The 16282-nt window shown below is 29.4% G+C and overlaps 2 protein-coding genes and 2 pseudogenes across 2 annotated transcripts; 2 read left to right on the forward strand and 2 right to left on the reverse strand.

Moving 5' to 3' along the window:
- The first annotated feature begins 2723 nt into the window (after positions 1-2723).
- On the forward strand, positions 2724-3786 carry LOC124928745 (annotated as a pseudogene).
- Positions 3787-4225: 439 nt separating this feature from the next.
- LOC124930383 lies at positions 4226-7788 on the reverse strand (annotated as a pseudogene).
- Positions 7789-7843: 55 nt separating this feature from the next.
- LOC124930425 (universal stress protein YxiE-like) lies at positions 7844-9612 on the forward strand. The gene is made up of 4 exons (XM_047470768.1): positions 7844-8093; positions 8175-8281; positions 9085-9203; positions 9279-9612. The coding sequence occupies exons 1-4, from the start codon at positions 7907-7909 to the stop codon at positions 9364-9366; spliced, it is 501 nt and encodes a 166-aa protein (XP_047326724.1). The 5' UTR covers positions 7844-7906; the 3' UTR covers positions 9367-9612.
- Positions 9366-12305, reverse strand: LOC124930424 (calreticulin-like). The gene is made up of 12 exons (XM_047470766.1): positions 12165-12305; positions 11571-11678; positions 11028-11479; positions 10895-10951; positions 10758-10805; positions 10589-10675; positions 10435-10492; positions 10281-10348; positions 10090-10185; positions 9928-10005; positions 9729-9839; positions 9366-9638 (listed from the first exon to the last, which is right to left on the reverse strand). Exons 1-12 carry the CDS (start codon positions 12253-12255, stop codon positions 9627-9629), a joined length of 1266 nt encoding a protein of 421 aa, XP_047326722.1. The 5' UTR covers positions 12256-12305; the 3' UTR covers positions 9366-9626.
- Positions 12306-16282: the final 3977 nt, after the last annotated feature.

Below are 16282 nucleotides of genomic sequence, written 5' to 3' on the forward strand. Positions count from 1 at the left end.
TTTTGAGGCCCATTTGGTGTGCCTCAATGTTAGGTACAAAAAGAGGAAGGAAGATATATGCGATTATTTGTTGGATTCAAAAATGCATAAAATCACATAATGGTAAATATGTCAATCAAATTGTATTACTATGGAAATGTCAACTAAATCGCCACGAGATCATATCATTGTGGAGATATAAAGATATCACATGATCTTTACCCTAATTATGAATTCTAAAAGCCTATATATACATTGTAAACGAGAAAAGAGTGTGAGACTAAATCTAGAACAAATAGAGAGTTAGAGTTTGTAATCTCTATTATAACTCTATTTAATTAATTCTCCTAAAGTAAGACGTAGAACATTGTTGGTCCGAAACTGGATAAAACTTTTGTGTCGTTATTCCGTTCTTTCTTACTTTTATTTAATTGTTTTGCATTCTACTATTGTTACTATTATTCCACTTTCATTCTAAAAATGATAGTTTTCACCATAAAAGTTATATAACAGTCCATACTACATTTTACCAATGAAATATTTTGACGGTAGAAAACACAAATTCATTACTTCACAAACATAATTACGAAAACACAAAACACATTTAATAAGGTATCACTCATAATCATCCACTCAATTATATATGATAATATGAGACATGAATATTCATAATGCAGTGTTGGGATCATTAATGCAATAATTTTGATAGTCATGATTTAGAACGGTAACATTCAGACTTACAATACTATGAAATATAAAATTCAGATTTACAATACTTTGAAATATCAAATGTTGCGAGTCATTGATCCAAATTCAAATCCTACTTTATTTTAGATATGGTTCAAAATCCATATTCAAATTCAAAATGTCTAGAGACTACAATTTGCAGTGAATTTTAAAAAGTTATGCCTTGATACTTGTTTATGCTATTTACATGTACCAAAGACCTACTTTTGCTACATTTTTTACAACAAAATAACATATTACAAATATTGGCACCAAATCAAGAATAGAGATTCAACAACGTTTACAAAAATAGAGATTCATCAACGTTTGATTTGGTAGTTTTGAATTTGATGGAATTAACACATTAACACAAATAAATCTTTTAGAATAATACACAAAATAAATAAATAAGATCTAGCTCACAATAGAAATATTGCTTCCAAATACACTAGGATCGAAGAATATTTAAGAATTTTATATTAAATCCCAATAAATTCACAGAGCAATCTATCTATCAAAATATATAAAACAAAGTTATTTCAAGTTTCACATGAACAAAATTGTTCTACTCCCCAAATCAAGATTAAAAATCTGGACAATCTACTCCAAATCAACAACAATATCACAATACATTATAATCTATTCAAAAAAAAATTACCATAACACATTTCAGATTAAAAAAAAAAATCAACATAAAATAATTTTTCAAAATAGACTAAAAAATAAAAATAAAATGTTACATTTCAGATTGGGCAGGGAGAACGGCCCGGCACAACCTGAGGGTAAGGGAACCTTATAGGCCCCAAATTTCTCTAAAACATACTATTATTAGTTATTTAATTAATTTATAAATTTATATCACAAATTAATTAATATATGTTTCTCTCAATTTCATTAATACTTTTTTTTTTTTTTTGTATTTGAATATTTTTCTTATACAGTAGATATTCTAATTATATATTTAATTTATTTATATATTTTAATTGTATTAAAATTATGATTAGTATCATTTATTTTAACTTTGTGAGTCTCAAATTTTGTTTTTGAATGGGATCCCTAATTCTTAGGGCAGGCCTAATACCGGCTCAGGTGGATGACGGGTATCATACAGTCGAAAGACAGAGGTTCGAGAGAAACAAGAAAAGCGATCCGCGCGAGAACGGCGGAAGATCGAGACACAAAATTGTGAAGGGTTGAACGACAAAGGTTGTTGACGAAGAGATAAACTTTTGAGTGTTAAATTGTGAAGGAGCAAATGAAGGAGGTTGGAGACATGAATAAATTTAGAGGTGACCCGCGGAGGTTGAAGATGGGAAGAATCACATTGTGAGTGTTTAATACTTTGAACTTCTATTTCTGACAAAAATAAAATTGAAATTTTTTTTTTGGACAAACTCAAAGCTTAAACAAGTTTCTAAAACATTTGACAAGTTTGTTGTTAGGTCATTTTCGTCAATATTCTTGCACTATATTAGGGAAATTGGACGAAATGACCCTAAAGATGGGGGCATTTGCCTCCGTGGTCACTGGCAAAATTATATTGTACTGTTCACCACTTTAATTTTTTTGGACGAAATTATCCTTTTCGCATAACGTGAAGAGACTTTGCGTTTCGCGAAGTGGAACAGTGTGAAAAGTCCAGAATACTCTTACTATTTAATATAACCTCGGCCTTTTTTTTCATTTCTTTTCTTCTCCTTCTCTCTTTCTTCCCTCCCGCTCTTCTCCTCTTTCTCTCTAAACTCGCCGGCGACGGCGGCGAACGGCGGCGATACACACAATGAGCTCCACAACGAGCACGAGCACTGTTCCACTTGGTAAGTATCATATGATACTTGAAGTTTATTGTTGTTTGTTTCTGCATTTTCGAATCACTGTTGTTGTTTATTGTTTATCCGATGAGACTTCACGTTTTGCGAAGGGCTTCACGTTTCGCGAAGAGTTTCACGTTTTGCGAAAGGCTTCACGTTTCGCGAAGGGCTTCACGAATCCAATCTTGGGTGAAGATATTGAAAGAAATGGGTCTAGATTTAGTGAAGAAGTACTTACAACAAGACGGAAACCGGCTAAGTGTCGACGTTATAGATGGTGTCCCACCAAAATTCATCGAGCTCTTCATTATGCAAGGTCTCCATCTCGATCTTGTAGAGGCCGGATGAATCGTCTGCTCCAAGAAAGTATTCCCTCATTTGTTGGTACGACTTCTTAAATATGTAATTTGGTGTTTCCTTATCTCCGTTTAGATTGATCGATTCTTCATTTATTATTAATGAAAAACACTAGGAATTTCTTGCACGGAGAAGCTATTGTTGCTCTTGTTGATGTGGTCGGTTCAGCTGTTATATGCACCATCGGTACATCTCATACCGGAGTGTCTGTTGAGATCAGTGTTTCATACTTGGATTTTGCTTATGTTGATGTGAGTAGTTAGATTTTTCTCCTTTTTGATTTCATTTTGCAGATAGGGTTTTCTCAATAGTCAATACAATTGAATTGTTTTCATTTAGGTGTTCTATAATTATATGTTAAAGGGTTTGTTTGTAGAATTGCATTTTGAAAGGGGGAGACATAGAGAAATTGAGATTGGACTTGGATAAACTTCCCTTCATATTAAGGGACTTTAATCCAATTTGCATTATTAAACCTAATTCTAATGGAAATTAAAATAAGCTATAATAAAACTAACATAATTATCCTAAGTACTACTAATGATCGACCTATCAAAACCATAATCTCTATTTCATATCAACTCTTATTTTCTTGTTAGTAGAAAAGCTTAGAGGTGTCATTTGCTTTCATTGATTCTAAGTTAGCAATCTTCTAATACCTAGTTTGATAATCTTTTACTAGATAATGTTCAATTTGTTTGTTCAATTGGTCTATTGTTAATAGAATTACAAGATTTTCTTTCACGACTTTGCTTCACATTTGTTTCAGGAAGAGATTGAGATAGAAGCGAAGACATTACGGGTTGGGAAGGCCATTGTTGTCATTATTGTTGAGTTCAGAAAGAAACAAAGTGGGAAGATTATTGCTCAGGTCCGTCATACTAAATACTTTGCCGTGGCAAATAAAATTTGAAAATTGCACCAATGTTATATGAATTCTTGAACAATTAATAATGTATTTCCTCAGATTCTCTAATTAAAAGGAAGCTTCATTTCTTTTGTCTGTTTTATTTTTATAATCAGATATACATGAAGCTTTTCTAATTATTAATGTAATATTGTACTTTCATCTTGTCACCTAAAGAAATCAAATGATAAACATATTTTTGTTATTTACAATTTGGGATAGAAATTTAAGACAAAACTCACCAAAATGGAATGTTTTTATCATTCATACTCACCAAGAAGTTTCAAACTAAACTAGAGAATTATCATATATATAGCTATAAAAAAACAAAAAATGGAGGACCAGTTTAGTTATTATTTGAACAAATAACAAGATATATCTTTTTTTTGGATATTGGTGGTAGTCTATTATGGAAATGAAGAATTGTTCTCATTCACCTAATCATTCACCTAATCTTTTCATAGTCTTCTTCGTAGTGCTTATGGTGTCGTCGACGACGTTCATGTTCATACAATCTCTCCACTTCATCCTCCGGTTCATCACGATCCTTTGGCTTCTCATAAGATCGCTCACGAGATTTCTCCCTATCACCCTCTCTATCTCTTTCCTTTTCACGGGATTTTTCCCTACACTTGATAGGGTGAACATCAGAATCATTCATATCAAAATGCACAAAATGAAATTCAGATTCAAAAAACACTAACTGTGTTTGGGAGAGGTACAATTCCAATTCTTTTGTTTGTTTAACAATTTATAACTAAGAATTCAAATGAAAGCACCAAGGGTGTATGTAGTATTACCGGTCTGCATGACGATCATCGCGTGCCCTTGGTGGCTCCTCTGATCTTGGTGGCCCTCCAGATTGCAGTTGTTGCTCTCTGATATTGTGAGAAACAGGCAAATCAGTAAAACTGTTCATAAATATAGTAATTAACTAGAAAAATAATACAATATCGATGGAAATAGTCAAACTAAACTAGACAATGGTAATAACCCACTAGTATTTAGTATTTTTAGTATATAAACGTACTATCTTCATAGTTTTTATAAAAAAAGATCAGAGGACTTTAAAATCCCTCACCAAATCTTTCTCTAAAACTCACAATATCCGATGTAGTAAAAGTATACAATCGAGAAACAAGATAAAAGGTATTCCATCCAGAACCTATGAATTGATCTATAGTAAAGTAACAAACAAAAGAAATCTGAAGAGGGGGAAGGGGAAAACAAAGCAAGAAAAAAAATGTTATGAATCTTCTGATACAGGACATATTTCAAAATTATTCATCATATATGCATGTTTAATAGCAGTTCGGCTAACACAATGAAATTAGGGGACGCCTAGTAAAATTTCAGGAAATGAAAGTGAAGAAAATTATAAAAATTATGCAGATTAAAAGATCTCCTATTGTCTACTTGTTATAGGTAGTGGATGCAAGCTCTATTAGATATACAATCATCATTGCATTCTTTCCTCTTCAAAATTTAACTCAAGTTGTTCAGCAAATACATTGAGAAGGAAACATATAAGGAAAAAATTCACATAGAGTTTCTAAAGAGGCTTGTGAAAGTAAAAGGCATCCTAATCAATTACCTCCCCAATTGTTTTTGATTTACATCTTCACCTCCAATCATGGTTGTTCCTAGACCCCCACCAAGTCGACGAGGTTTCTAGTGTGGAATTGTTCTACATCGTTCAACATCGACAAGCACTCTTCTGTTATCAATTTTTGTTCCATCAGCTTGTTTATATGCGGCTATAGGAAACACATGTAGGGCTAGGAGTCAGGAAAAGAAATAAACACACATATATAAAATATAACATCGATCTATACAAATTACAGGCAGACCTTTCATGTCTCTTGTGTGCACATACTCTATGAATGCATAAAGGGAAGCCCTTCGCGTAACGAGAAGCCCTTCGCGTAACGAGAAGCCCTTCGCGAAACGGAACCCATATGATCTGCAAATATCATCATCGACATAAGAACAATAAGATGAACAAAAAAATGAACCAATATGAACCAGTATGAACCAATATGAACCAATATGAACAGATTTAATTGATTTAGGGTTAGGGTTTAATTAAGAACAACATAAATCGTTTGAAATGAAGATAATAGACAATAAGAACATAAATTGATTTAGGGTTTTCAGATGGAGATACTTGAAACATGAACATAAATCGATTTGAGTTAGGAATAGGGTTTGAAATGAAGATATGGAAATAAGAACATAAATCTGTATTATAAACATCGATTCAGGGTTAAGGTTTTCTTATCTTTGTAGATTCAGGGCATAGTCGTAGTCGCCGTCGCCAAAGTTTTCGCCGTCGCCGACGAACAATAACAGAGAGAGAAGAGAGAGAAGAGAGAGAAACGAAATAAAAGAAATGAAAAAATTTGAGTATTTATATTAAACCTAATTCACTTCGCGTTACGCGAAAAGGGTAATTTCGTCTAAAAAAATAAAGTGGTCACCAGATCAATTTTAATTATCGGGTGACCACGGAGGCAAATGCCCCCATCTTTAGGGTCATTTCGTCCAATTTCCCCTATATTATCGCTCTATATTATTTCTCGTCTTATAATCTATTTTGAGGAAAAGAATGATAAATGTGAAACAAATATAGCATAATATATATATATATATATATATATAATGCTGTTTAATTTTGAAAGTGTCCGAATTGTCGGGTCGATAGTTGTGGTTAATTTGGATATATATGTGAGAGTAGATAGATATTTGGGTCGGATTCTGGGTTGACCCGCCCATAAACTTAAAACGGTTAAAAATAAAATTAAAATGTTATAAATATGTTTCGAACTTGCAACCTAACAAAATATGTATAATTTCTTAACCAACTAAACTAATAACACTTTATAATTTAAATTCAACACCAAATTTGATGAACGCGAGACGTTATAACAATATATTTTTATCCGTGTGCATCACACAGGGATCTTCCTAGTTATATGAAAGTCTATTAATTTTTTTCAGTATTGAAGGTAATTTTTAAAAGGTTCTTAATAAAAATTGAACTTAACATGTCTAATATTTTAGAAGAAAAAAAAACTCATATTATCTGAGTTATTCAGTCAATTTCTTAGAGTTAAAATCATCACAAAATTAAAGAAGTGTTCGATAAAAGAGAATAAATATGTAGAGATATGTATGGTTTGATTGAATTAGTTTTTTCATTAAAGAATACATCCAAATATATATTATAACGAGTTTCTTTGAAATCACAGTCAATTTTTTAAATTGTCCAAACAAGAAGTCAAAGGTAACTTTGACATTGCATATTTGGTATGAAATTTTTGATTAAATTAAGTTTAAAAATATACATTGAAAACATTATACAAAGACATCATTATCTAAAATCAATTTTGTTTCATAGTCTTTTATTAATAATATTAAAAAAATAATAGATTCTATCTCCAACGTGGACAAGACAAATCATCCAGTAAGGAATGAGTGTTTATCAAGTTAAGTTTTGAATAATATACTTTTAATTTACTTGTCCAAAAGAAGAAATGATATTTTTTTTCTAATTAAATTTTATTTGTTTTATCATATTTGTCTTATTTTAATTATTTATTTTTTAAAATAATACATTTAAAAATAAACAAAGTTGTAACCATTTGCGGATTTACGTTAGGCTGAGGTGGGCTCAAACTCATCCCGATAATATTTACATTTATGCTAAAAAAATTTTACATAACCTCCTAATTTTTAATTTTTTTAATTTAATACATTATTTATTCATTTTATTCTAATATTTAAGCAAAACCCTAATTAATCTACCCGTTTTATTTATAATTTTCCAAATAAATTTTAAATTCACCATAACTTCAACTCCTAAAATAGTTATAACTAAACAAACAAGCCCTAATCTTTAAAAACCATAGGCCAAATCAGTATACAAAAACAGGAATAGCCAATTGTTTTTATTTTTAATCAGATCAGCCAATTCAACAGCAGCTAATTACGTTATTACCCTTCCATCTTGTCAATAAATATAGCTTTTTGGTTTTGTACATTTGGTAGAGTTATCAATAAATTATATTTGATATAATTTTTCCGACCAGAATTCTTACAACTTTCCGACCAACTATTAACTCCGATGACAGCCGTAGAACAACCCAAAAGGAAGATTCTAGTGGCCGTTGATGATGGAGAAGAGAGCATCTATGCCCTAGAATGGTGCTTAAAGAACATTGTCAACGATCAGAATAATGGTTCCAAAGATACCCTTGTCCTTCTCTATGCTAGTCCTCCTCCGGTTGTGTATGGGGCCATGGATGGAACAGGTAACCCTTAAATTTAAGGGAGGGGTATTTTGGACATTTTGAATTATAATATATGTTCTTATTTGTTTGTTTGTCCTATAGGGTATTTGTTATCATCGGACATCATGCATATAATGGAGAGACACAAAAAGGAGATGGTTAAGAGTGTCATAGAAAAGGCTAAGATGGTTTGCAAGGATCTTCAAAATGTAAGATTTTCAAATAATCTATATTATGAATTTATTAGATCATTTCACTTTCTTTTTTTAAACAAGGAACTCATAGATTGAGTTTTGAATTTAAAATTGTTATATTAATCTTAAAACAAATTACTTAATTAATATGAGTTCATTATATTGAGATTTCTGGTGTATTATGGATTATATTCAATTAATAGACTCATAAATATATTAATTAATTAATTAATTTTATAAATAAATTGTTATCAAACTTAAACCTAAAGAAGTTTTTGTAAGTTTTGATATAAACTATAGAAGTTTAAATTTTTTCTTTTAAATAAAAATAGTAACATTTTTTTTAATTTGTTAAATATTTTTTTTTATTATTATATTATAAAAGAAATTATTTTAAATATGAGAAGAAGTATTTTATAAATATAAAATAAAACACTTTTCTTTTATTTTGTTCTTCCTTTGCGTTATTTTTAATTAAAAATCTTATTTCAAACCATTATTATTTACTAATATTAATTAACTTTGTTTAATAAGAATAATTGTTATTATGTTGATAATTTATATTTTATTTTATTTTGATTATTTATTTTAAAATATAAACATGTGGAATATATGTATAAAATTACAATAATATCATTATACATATTATTTGCATTACAACTCTAATCAAATCTTAATAAGTCTCTTAACTTCCTATTTCAAACCGTCTCATTGTTATCCTTAAAACCGAACCACTACCTTTTCCGAACCCGCATTGTTGACATCCTTAGATTCATGGATATAGGTAACTTTTTTCTTTGTTGATTTATCAATTGAAGGTGAAAGTAGAGACCATGTGGGAAATTGGAGATGCAAGGGATGTGATCTGCAACACTGCTGAGAAGCTGCAAGTAGACATGGTGGTCATGGGTAGCCATGGCTATGGCATCATCAAGAGGTTTGTTTTCATTCATATAAATATATGTATAATGCATTTTCAAATAATTTTTATAAGAAAACATAATATTTGCAGAACATTGTTGGGGAGTGTGAGCAACCATTGTGCACAGAATCTCAAATGCCCTGTTTTAGTTGTCAAGAGGAAGATGACCACAAAATAATCCAATTGAAGATATTAATTTTCAAATAATAACACCATAATGTAAGATCTCAATCAATGACCATGTATTGCCTGCCTTTTCTAAGATTCATAATGTCAATTCTGGAGACAAAATTCTTCACCAAGAACAAAAATTAAAAAGAGTAATAATAGTCATTCATAAATGAAAAAAAAAAAACTATGGTCTAATAATATGGCCCCCCATCTTTGGCTACTCAATAAAAGCTAAATAAAAACAAACATGGTATTTGTTTCTCCAGTTTATAGTTCATCCTGCAAATAAATAGATAAATAAAACCCAAGTTATTTATTATTATTATTATAAATAATACAGAAATAAAAAAAATAAAAAATTAAACTTACATGATGATGTGAAGCAGCAGCATCACCTTCATCTTCACTTTCAACATCTTTGTTAATATCAGCATCAATTTTGGCTTCCTCACTATCACTGTCACCATCTTCTCCTTCGGCCTAATTTCATTTCAATTCAATTAATAAAATTACAAATTTCAATTAATTGTATTATTATTATTATTGTTAAAGATTATAAATGACTTACATCAGAATCAGCTGGGGGATTCTTTGATTCCTCCTCTTCCCTCTTCTTCTCAAGTTCATCAAATGCAGCCTTCTCAGCCTGCAAACAGATCACAAACCACAATCAGTTCTATGATATATAAAAGACTCAAACAGTTCTATCCATGTTTCCAAAATTGATTACATCTTTTTGTTTTCCCCATGTTTCTTCAGCCACTTTCTTTGCATATTCAGGTTCGTCGGTAATCAAAACGTTGTCGAATAGAGTTCCAGATTTCACCTGCCAGAAACAAAACGAAACACAGTTGTTAACATTCATTCATTCACCCATTTTAGTTTAGTTAATGAAAGCTCCATTAGTTAGTGTTTTAGTACCTGCCACAACTCAATTCCAACATGGCTCAACTTAGGATAAACATACAAATCAGGATCCTCCTTAAAGTCTGTTTAAGAAAGAAAAGGGAAAACATTTTAAAAATTGGTTTCCAAATGTAATTTCTAAACATAAAAAATTATAATTATAACCAACCTGGGTTGTCAATCTTTGGTGTCTTCCACTTGCCCTTGTAGTTAGGGTTCTTGATTTGCTGCAATAAGAAAAAAATAGGATTTTATTTTATAAATAAATCCCAAACTGTCAATTTACAATTTACATTCAGAGAGTGCTTTTATAAATTACAAACCTTTGCCTCCCATGGACCAGTGTAGTCAGGGTTAGGAATGGTGGGGACTGTCCACTCACCATCTTCTTCCTCATCCCAATCTTCAGGCTGAAATTTTAAAAATGTTTCTTTAGATGGGTTAAAAATGTAAGGATTCTGTGTTTAATTCTGAATTTCTGATCATACATACCTTCTTGGCTTCAGGGTCAACGACCTCCTTGGGAATATCATCATATCCCTTTTGTTGATTGAAAGAACAATTCAAATTCAAAATACAAATAAGAAATCTGTAAGAAAAAAAGTATCCATGAATTCATTAATTATTACCTCTGGTTTCTTGTCTTCAGGGTCAGCAATGAACTCATTGTCATCCCAGTCCTCAGGCTGTAAATCAAATATTCATCAATTGATTGATACAAAACAAATTAATTATACTACAAATCAAACCATAATCTCTTACTTTCTTTGAGTTTGGGTCCTTGATTTGCCTAGGGGGCAAAAGATCCCAATCAGCATGTAAGCTACCAGATTGTTTCTCCACATTATCAACCAAGATGCTGTAAGTAACATCAGGGCGGAGGATAAATGTGTAAACATGAGTAAGCTGATCAGTCTCACATGGAACATCCTTCTTGATCAAATGATTAGTATCATTGTATGTTAGAATAGCATGAACTTTCTTGGTTGTATAACCGCAAATATCAGGACCAAACATAATACTATATGGGGTTTCACCACCAAATTTCTTCTGATCAACATCACCACTAAGCAATTTCATGTATCCACCACCACAGTCAAGCTTTTGTTCATGCTTAACTGAGAATTGGAAAACTAAAACCTTGTCCTTGTTGCTAAATTCAGGAAACTTAGCTGATATAGCATAGAACCTGTAATCTTCACTGGTTTGAATACCTAGAATCATATAACATTTTCTTTTCATATAAGTTATTTTTCTTTTTATAACATCTTACACAAAATGAAAAATATCAACATATGTTTTCACCTTTATCATTAGCATCACCGTTCCATTTTCCAGATGTAAAGTTCCATTCTCCAGCAACTCCTTCATCCTTCTTCCATTCAGATTTCACCCAACGATTCTCCCATCCATCTAGTCAAATACAAAACACGAATTACCATTAGAAATGCATTACAAATTCACTAATCGATGGCTAGATTATTAAAGAAGATAATCATAACATCATAACCTATACCGTCATATGCTTAAAACATAAGAAATGCTTTACAGACCTATAATGTTGAGTAATTCAGACAAATAACAATTCACTTAATCGATAGCTAGATTAATAAAGAATATGATTATAACATCTTAACCTATACCGTCATATGCTAAAAACTTAAGAAATGCGATACAAACCTAAATAGACATCTCGTTACATTTCATAAGCAGTAATGTTGAGTAATTCAGACAAAAACTATCAACAATTAACCAATTCACTAATCGATGAACAGATCTACAACGTAAGATCAAATCTCGCCATGAAAATGGATCATACGGTATAAATTCAATCACAATCCAACATTAACAAACAAAAACATGAAAATCGAACGTGATTCATCAAACACTGTTACATACCTTCGAATCGTTCTTCAAAGAACACTGCAGCAGTGGCGATCGAGAGGAGAGAGAGAAGAGAGAGAGTGATCAAAGTAGGGTTTCGACCCATGGCTGTAGAGAGAGAGAGAGAGAGAGTGAAGCTGGAGAAGAAGAGACGAAATGGAGATATATTATATAGTTACCAATTTGATGAAGAGGGATAAAATTGTAATTTAAGAGTTTACAGACGTCAGAGCTGGACTTATTAATGACATGGACCAATTAGAAATGTACATGTCAGATTACTTTGTCATGGAGTATACGTGGCGAAATATGATTGGAGATGGTAGACGACTGGGGTAATGTATGACGTGGCAGAGCTGGAATTAGTTAACGTATTTTACGAGAATACCCGCTTGTAAATCAGCATTTGGCGGAAAGAGAAACGGCCTTATTTCCTATTTTTTCTTTTTTGTTTTTAGTATTTTATTATTATTTCATACATAATTTATTAATACATGTAATTTTATTTAAATAAAATATTATTTAAACTTTGATTCATTCAAAAACTTTTGAGATATTTTCAACTAAAATGAGATTGTTTCCCATAATAACTCATTTTTTTTTTAGCTTTTTGATTGAGATCTTCTTTGATCTCATTATTTAAATTGTTTTTAAATAATCTCTTGTCATATTAATTTTTTTAATAATCAAGTCACTCATAATAAATGAAGATTTTAAAAAAATTATTAAATATATATAAAATAATTTAATAATTTAACTCAAATACTTCAATTTTTATAAATAAAATTCAGTTTCATAATTCTTTTATTTCAAATAACCCAAAATCAAATAAATTGTGAAAATAATAATAATACTAAATATCAATAGAAATGTGACAGACATCATAAAAACAGAACAGAAAATTTTTGAGTCTATTTAAAAATGAGATTTAGTAAATTTGTTATTGAATCATAAAAAAGATATTCAAAATAAGTTATGCCACATCAAGTTTGATTGATTATGTATTTAGCTAAACATTTTTCCCATAATATTTCATTGGTTTTGCCATATTTGTTGAATCTAATAAAGTTTCTACAATCAATTTATCAGATAACTAAAAATGCATAGTCCAGTATTGGGTGATTGTGGTTTGTGTGGGCCTTTAAATGAATTTAAATTCGATTAAGATCTTACATCGAACTTATATTCCAACAAAATTGATATATCAAATATTGAGTCGGTTTGACAAATTATTTGAATATTCAACTTTATATATCAAATTTGACATTTTTTAACTAAATTTAAAATAATTAATTTATAAAATCAAGTAGAGGACATTAATATAATAAAAATTTCAAACAATTCTTTTATTAAAAAAGCGTAAAATATTTAATGAGTACATACCCTTAATTTACCCAACGTCGTTAGGGACAAATCTAATAAATAGAATTACGGTTGCTCCAAAAACAATTGGGGTAGAATAAGTAATAAATTATTATTTTTTGAATGTTATTTGAATAAACTCTATATTATGTCATCTTGCGAGTATTTAATCTAGACCATACGTTCCACCATATAATCGATCAATTTTCAGTTCAAATTGAATTGGTATAATAATTGAAATATTCATATATCTTTGGAATACTCAACTATAGTCCAAATCAATCAAATTTATTAAATGTAAATAACCACAACCATACTGAACAATTAGTTGAACATTTTAAAGGTATTTATGTAACTTTGCTTAAATTCAGCAAATGTAAACAAAAATGCAAAATAATAATTTTTATAAAGAAATTATTTGAACAAATTTAGCAATAGGCGAGACAAATAACTCCTAAATAATTGATGTATTCAAATTAATTAAACAAATAGTTAAACATTTTTAGTAAAAAAATATTCAAAGATTTGAAAAGATATTATTCTTAATTTTTCAGATGGTTTTATTATTGGAGGTGTCATCACTCAGATTTGAGTTATTTTGTCGGATCGAATTTTTTATCCCGAATTTTTGTGATTCAATAATTCTCTTAATCTTCGGTAGGTTTTTTTCTACTCATATCCTCCGATTGTGTTGGTGATGCTTTTCAAATCTGTATTCGTCTATTTTAAGCAGCAAATGAGACAAAATTATCGAATTTTGAATTGTTTTTCATGTTTTCAATAATGAGTTAATCTTAAAAACTATTACAACAAAAAAAAATTATCTTATTCAATTAAATAATTCACTATTTAACAATGTAATATTCCTTTTCAAAATTATCTAACAATGTACTATTATAAATATTTATTCTTTTTTAAAATATTAAGGGAGTGAAGGACCTTCTTATACACACTAAAGCATGTCAATAGAATATTCCTTGTTGATTCGAACATTCCATCTTAACTTGCTATTTAACAAAGTAATTTTATAATTATTTTTCATTGCATTAGGAATTATTATTATTATTATTATTATTGTACATCCACAAGACATTTTTTACAAATAGTTTCTTTAAAATATTTTTTTCTTGAAAAATCTAGTAACAGTGATTTATATAAAATAGTGTTACAAAATACAACTTAGTTAAAAATATAAGTGATTTAGTTTGGTTGATTTACCGAAATGCACATCTAAATTGTTGATGTCGAGTTACTAAATTTTATATCGCCGATTTATCAGATTCATTCGCTGACAAATTTATCAAACAAAATAAACCAATAACAATCCGTACATAACTCATTATAGTAACTCAAATAGTAAAATTCCATGTCAATAATGAATAAGATGTATTAAACAAATAATAATATTAGGACATAACTCAATTAGTAAAATTTGATATATTAGAAACCAAATGGTAGGAATTTTAAACTAACTCCAATGATTAAATGAAAATAAGAATTTAAATAAATAAATTTAATTTAATTTAATTCAAATAAATATAAATTCATATCAAATTTAAATTTAAATTTTTTTTTGAAATATAATGGTAATGGATAAGATCGAATGTCAAGAATCTAGAAATGTTAAGAGTTTAGGAATAACCGCATTTAGATGAATTATCAACCATGAATTATCAACCGTTGAATTGATAAATGAATTTATTGTGATTTTACTCAACCGAGTGTTCTTCGAGTTCTTGACTCGTCGTATTTCCGTTAAAACCCGATGATCGATTCAAATATTTTGTCAAGTTCGCTGATGAGTGATTCCAGTGCGAATCACTACTAGATTCGTTGTACTCTAGAAGACATCCATCTACGATAAGCTTCAGCACAAGGGGAGACGGTAAAACTGTTTTAAGAAAATGTGTTAAACACATGCCGAATCAATATTGTATTATGGTAATTTTTTATATATTCTAGTTTATTTAATTTATTTGTAATATTATATATATATATATATATATATATATATATATATATTGTTATTTTATATAAAAAAAAAATATCTAACCATGTATAATAAAACAATTCATGATCTATCATGAATAAGATGTACTAAACACAATTCATTCATGTAAAATCTCATGAATATTTATATGATCAATGTCATAAATTATAAGATTTAGTAAATTAAAATAAATTTCACTCTCCAATGTACAATTAGATTACACTAATCTTCTTTTTCTTGCTGAATATCAACCTACATATTAGTTAAATATCTTGACATTAAGTTGGTTAATATATGTGTTAGATGTTAACAATAATTTTATGCTTATGGTCCTTCCACATTATTTTTATTTAAAATGTTTGTTGTATCCTAATAGTCATAATATAAGACTTATCAACTCTAGTTAAAAATTGAGTTATTGTTGTAATTTTATATAAATAATTAGTCCATTCAGAAAAAAAAAATAAAAACAAAAAATTAATTGATTCGGTTAGAATAATTTAGTCATTTTGTTCAAACTCATACCTAATCCTAGTTCAAAAAACCCTTGGCCAATTTAGCTACCCAAAACAATTCGGAAAGATTCCCTTAATCCGAAACTCGGGAATATGAGGTTGGTTGTGGTAGTTTGTTAATGACTTAATATAATCTAATTGGTTGAAAAAATAATTTTTTTTTCACATTTTTTTATTTTTCCACAAATAATATAATATCACATCATTTATTCTCTTATTTTCTTTCTTAAATTCTCTCTCCTATCAATATTCTTAGTGTTCGAGGA

Source organism: Impatiens glandulifera, chromosome 3, assembly GCF_907164915.1.
Source record: "Impatiens glandulifera chromosome 3, dImpGla2.1, whole genome shotgun sequence".
Lineage (NCBI taxonomy): Eukaryota > Viridiplantae > Streptophyta > Magnoliopsida > Ericales > Balsaminaceae > Impatiens > Impatiens glandulifera.